Source organism: Odontomachus brunneus, unplaced genomic scaffold (assembly GCF_010583005.1).
Source record: "Odontomachus brunneus isolate Ranch 3 - 2012 unplaced genomic scaffold, Obru_v1 Obru_scaffold_007, whole genome shotgun sequence".
NCBI classification, from domain to species: domain Eukaryota; kingdom Metazoa; phylum Arthropoda; class Insecta; order Hymenoptera; family Formicidae; genus Odontomachus; species Odontomachus brunneus.
Window position 1 is genome coordinate 867107 of NW_022639457.1, and position 6054 is coordinate 873160.

Genomic DNA, 6054 nt, shown 5'->3' on the forward strand with positions numbered 1-6054 from the left:
AGAGAGAGAGAGAGAGAGAGAGAGAGAGAGAGAGAGAGAGAGAGGAGAAGAGAGAGAGAGAGAGAGAGAGAGAGAGAGAGAGAGAGAGAAGTACCGTGCTCTTTGTACTTTCCGGTAGGTTTCCGTCGCGTATATAAAGACAAAGACAGCCGGAATACCTTGCGGTGGGATCACGGATGCGGATACGCAACCAGGAATACACGAAGGCAATAAAACCGCGACGGTACAAGATCTGGAGTCCCGAGAAGCCTCCTTTGCAGTTAGTCCTCGCCCGTTACCTCGTCGAGCGTGACACCAAATCGTTTACGATGCTCGTCGACGATCCCGGGGTAAGAAGCGTCGTTGCTTCTACCCGGCCCGGCACGTCCTAGCGTTTGCCCAATTACCAATTTTGCCAATCGTTCCCCGCCGAAATTTCCGCTCGGCAGATACGCGCGCGCGTCACGTCGCGTCTGATGGTCCGGGCTGAATCGGCGCGACTTTGCAGAGACCCGAAGAGATCGATAGTGTATTCGCACTCTCATTACCTGGCGCGGCCATTATGCGCCTGGCTCCGTGACCCTCGACCCCCAAACCTCTTGTGCGTCCCTTCGAAAAAAATCCTTTCCGAGAAGAAAGACGCAATTTGGCGGGACGACGTTTAAGCGGAAATGTTGTTTGTTCTCTGCGCGTAACGTTGGATTTTTCAAGTTACTGTTTCAACAATACGACTCTAGCGTGCAGGCAAAGGGACGCGCGCGCGCGCGCAAAACCCTTCGGGAAATTACACGGCCAACAGAAGCAGCCGTTACACGTCATTATTAGATGAAGTTATACGAAAGTCGCGCAAGTTTTGCTCGTGTAAATACCAAGACACCGCGTGTACCTCCGTTTCGTTGGCGCTTTTTATCCGTCAGAAACGCGGAAGAGTCTCCATTCGCAGAGCACTCAGTCACTCTCTGATTGATATCTAAAAATCCCACATATCACCGCGATGCTAGAGAGAAAAAGAGAGAGAGGATGGCAGTCGATGCAACACCGTCGTATATACGGTTACTGATTCACGGTCGGCAAACACTTCGAGGCCGAAACCCGAGCATCCTCTCTCTCTCTCTCTCTCACTCGCGATACGACTCGTTACCGACGTAGACGTACCTTGGCGAAAGCCAAGAGAGTGCCTGCTTTACACGAGAGTCGCGTGTCTTACATGCGTTGTAATTCACAATGTTACCGCGGCTCGCATCAATATGCCTTCCTTCGCCGACAAACATTGCGCGCATTAGGCGCGTTAGCTAAATCAATTTTGCGTGCGAGAATTTCGCAAGCGAGGAAAGACACACATGCGCGCGTACGCACACGCATGCACGCACGCCGGTTGCCCTCGTCGTGGCTTCCCCTCGCGATTCGCGCCGCGATAAGTCGTATCTCGAGCGTCACCTGGAAGACGGTAACCGATCTCGTTCGAGCGAGCGAGCGAGCGAGCGAGAGAGAGAGAGAAAGGAAAAGAAAGAGGGAACCTGACCCGGCGCGGGGTCAGCGCGTCATCGAGAAGAGCCCTTCCTATCTATAAACCCTTTGTGCTAGTTTTCTCCTTACGGGCAAACGCGCGGCGACCGTCGACGAATCTCTCTCGCCCAATTCCCTTTCGCGCTCATCGGTCGTCCGTCAAGTCCAACCGAGCGCGCTTTCGTTCGCCCGACGACGATGCATACGCCGGAGATCTCCCCGAGAGATCTCGCGATATCTAAGGGCCGTGACACACAGAAAAACTCAAGCAGTAAGAAAACCGACCAACCGCAGCCGACGATTCCCCTTACGACCCAAGAATAATCGATTGTGATCGGTCAATTTTCTCACTGCTCGAGTCTCGCTGCTTGCCGGCTCTCTTCTGTGCGCCACACGGTTCTAATCGCTTCCGTGCTTTCGACATTTGCGGACGTTTGCATTTCGTTGCGAAATTATATTCCCCTCTGAAAGCAATCCTCGGACGAAGCTACCTTTCAGCGGTGCTCGAATTATTTCCTGGATTCATCGTTTTTTTGTTTTTGCGTTCCATTATTATGACATCGTACGTTTTATCACACGAGATAAAACTTAATTATGTCCAAAGTTCGCTTTATAAATGACACCACGAGAGCTACGTGAAAAAGTAGCACAGTTGGTGGTTTCCACGTCCTATGCGTTTGTATAGAAATATAATTGAAAAAGATCGTGCGACTGTCCGACGTGAAAGGGGGCCGACGTGGTGCATTACGTACCGGCGGGAATTTAGCTCATGACATAGAGAAAATGTAATTTGAAAAGATAATTATCTCTCAATATCGTATTGACTATCTGAAATGCGCTTACGCGCTATTTAAAGTAAATGCAAAGCTGCTCTCGCGCCAAATTAAATATTTCTGCGCGCGAGATGGCGCGCGTTTATACGATTCACAAGGAAATATAATAAATTACGACACTGTGCATTGCTCGTAACTCGCGAGCATTTACAATTGTCATCTCTCACAACAGGAGCGGCCCGAATTTCGCGAAGCGATATGAATACTGATTCTGTATTTTCTGCGACATTTCTCGCTGCAAACAGGTTAACAATCCGAATTCGAAGCCAAAATTAGCGACTGTCCTCGGGCGTTCATCGATCGTTTTCGCAGAATCGTGACAGGAAAGTTTTTCGCAAACCTACATTTCCGGTGTCACGTACGGCCGAAACAACGTTACTCGCTCGAGTGCATTTTCTTTGAGTGCAAATCGCCTAGCGGGCTACCGATAGTTTTTTCTCTCCCTCTCTTTTTTCCGGAAACTTTCTACCTGGCTCGCGCGGCATCATTTTTCTCGCAATTTCACTGTCGTTCACCATGTCCACGTCGTTTACAGCGCGAATCACGTGGCCTGGTCGAAAAAATAAAAATCGCCAGTCCCTTCAAGAAGAAATCGGAAATAAGCCCCGGTGCAGGAATATGCGCAATGGAATCGTGGTTAATGGTCGCTTAATGAATTTATTATCATCGGAAACTATTTCAGGTACGGGCGCAGTTGGGAAATTATCTGGGTTAAAAGCGCATCGCGCGCGATTACGTAAGCGTTGCAAAGAACCATTAGCCGTATGCGGAAGCTGCAGCTTTCGCGTTCGACCATATGCGATCGCTCGAAGGCACACAGGTCGCGGTAACTGATATACTATAACCGATATACCATCACGAAAGATCTCTCTCTCTCTCTCTTTTTCGTCGAAAATCAAGTGATATATACCGGCCAAATTTATAATCGCTAAATTTATAATCGCATTTTTTTCCCGAGTCATTCAGGTTGATTGGAATTTGATATAAAACGCGCGCGTATTTTCAGTGCCTCCCCGGTCACTATCGAGAGACTCTATTCGGAATATTCGATTAAAAGTTCGACACTTACAACGATAACATCAAAATTAATTAACAAAAAAAGAAAGAGATTAACTGACCGCGCAACCGGTTCTTCCAGGACGCGCATTTTGCGTCAGATATCGATGCGCTCGAATGTAACGTCACCTATATAATTCTAGTATAATGATAATTATCCGTCGGTAATACAATCTCGTTCTATGAAACGTTAAATCATCTTTGGGCAGTCCGATTATAGTTCAAATATTGATAAGGATGCGCCCCGGCTAAGTATCATGTATAATATGTACACTAGAGTCCCGATTATTCGGACTCTGTTATCTAACATTCCTGTTCGTTTGATATATTTACATGAGAAGAACCGAAGGTACAATCTCTTCTCTCTTTGTAAATAACTCATGTCAACACGTAGTGTCAGACACTTCCAAGGGCACTCATATATCCGTGATATGTAAATCTAATATGTATCAAATGAGGTAAATGTAGATCTTGCTTTGCCTCCTCTTAAAAATAAGAGGATTCATTGTTATGTAAAATTTTTCTCGTGCAACACAACCGTATTTCGATCCTGCAATCTAAATTTCCGTTCAGTTCGTGTCATTCTATGCTTCTGCATTAACCGACGTTCTCATTTATCCGCTCTGACGGCTCTGTTACGTCGAATAATCGAGACTCTATGCCGCGTTTCTAAAATCTACGGCCGGAAATGTTAATGGTTACGCGTGTGTCGCAATCGATGGTGTCCATGTGCCACGAATTCCTTTGACAATGAGAAACTTGAAACGGACTATCGACTAGCTTTGTAGTATCCCTCATACCCTATTCTCGGTCAAACAAAAGAGATTATAGTTAAGGAGAAATTTCGGCTCTACGTTGGCCCTGGAAACGATGTCGAACTTGAAGAACCAGCGAAAAATTTCGGAATCTAATATTATTCAAGTTCTATTATCCTATCAGAAATTTCAATAGAATTTAGCGATTTAAGAGGAATGAAGAAAGAAAGCGGTTGTGTGAAATAAAAAATATCTAATAACGCTATGCGCACACACGCAGAACGAGGATTGAATCAAGTCTCGATTCAATGCATACAAGAGACCAAAGAGTTTCTAGTAAATTTCAGATACTCGACTCAGGCACGTTTTACGCGATACAAGCGTCTCGAACGTTGCCTAGGTAGATAGGTAGGTAAGAAGGAAGGTTCGTTCCAACAAACGTGGCCTGAGGCCCAGCATAAAAACCTTCCTCCTCCACCTTTTCACATCCCCTCTCCCTCTGTCGACCCGAAGCCGGTGCACTAACACGCGAGCGCATAGCGCTCACGCATGCGCGCCACACTCAGTTTAAACACACCAACGAACACGGACACCTCGTCGCGACGAACGCGCGTAACCTCGAGAAAGATATCTTCCACTCACCGAGAGTTCCGTAGAGCAGTACAACGCAGGCTATGAACGGCAGGCCGAGAAGCGGTCGGGGCCTCGCCCCGGCCCGTGCAGCTCCCATCCTCGTCGCGACGGTCCCCGGCGACGATAACGACGACGACGATCGCCGTACCTCCTCCCCCTTCGGTTCCTCTCTTTATGGCGGTTCTGGTTTCACGAACCGTCCTCTCAGGTCAGCGCGGCCGAACTACGCGCGTATCGTCTTCTCCTTTGTCGCGCGTCGATGTTTCACTCACGTCGTCTCGCGTTCAGTTTCAACGATCACTATACACCACCTGCACTTCTCATCGTGTCCCGATCTTTCGATCTCTTTCGCGGAGAATCGAGTCAGAAACGAACCCCGATATGTATAGCCACACTACACTCTCGCCGTACCGTGCACTCTCAACGACGACTCGCGCTGACTCGTCGCAACGTCCACGGGAATGATCGCGATACCTGAAGAACGACGCCGTGCCAACGCGACTACCAGACTGAACGCGCGTCACAGAACGCGACGTTCGCTTTGCCCTACCAGCTCGCTCGCTCGCTCGCTCGCTCGCTCGCTCACCGTCCGTACACAACGCCGTGCAGTACCGCGCGTCCTTCCCCCACGCTCTCCAGTGCCACTCTGTCCGCGTCGTGCCGCAGGCCGCGCCACCAACCCCTCACCGGCGTACAAACAGAGATGCGCCCCACCACCTCGCGGCTACTTGTTGATCTTCACTCAGGGACGTACGATCGCGCGGCGCGCCCGTCCCTCGTTCCTGACCTGGGAAAGGAAACATTTTCGTTACACTTTTTTTCTCACCGCTCGAAGCCGATATTTAAAGCATTCTCGTGATTTCCCAGACACTGTGTCAACAAGTTGCGTTATTGATAAGCTTTGTTTTGCTTTTATAAATGAGCGTATAACGAGAACATTATCTTTTAGGGAAATTTTTCTATTTTTAATAAAATGGAATAGATATTGTTAATACACAAATTTCGAAAGTATGTTGTTAATATTATTAGTCTTAATGTCAGTTCTCGCTAATGTCACTTTTACGATAAATGATTCATTGGTACGAGATAAATGTCATTACGAATAATAATTATACAGGGTGTTCGGAAAGTACCGGGACGCCCGAATATCAGGAAAAATATATGTTTTACAAAAAAATGTTTCAGACAAAAGTTGTGGCGTTTAAAAAGATGTATTTACTGATCACATCAGTTTGACCTTGGGTTGCGTAGCGAAGGTCAGGTCAAGGTCACATTAATTTTTTTAAATGGAA

At 47.6% G+C, this 6054-nt stretch overlaps 1 protein-coding gene across 1 annotated transcript in view; it reads right to left on the bottom strand.

The window, feature by feature from the left end:
- LOC116853970 (DE-cadherin) overlaps nt 1-5522 on the bottom strand; it is a 195807-nt gene extending 190285 nt beyond the window's left edge. The window contains exon 1 of the mRNA XM_032835378.1: nt 4772-5522. Within this exon, the coding sequence (XP_032691269.1) occupies nt 4772-4859 (88 nt within the window). The 5' untranslated portion in view covers nt 4860-5522. The remainder of the gene's footprint in view (nt 1-4771) is intronic.
- Nucleotides 5523-6054: the final 532 nt, after the last annotated feature.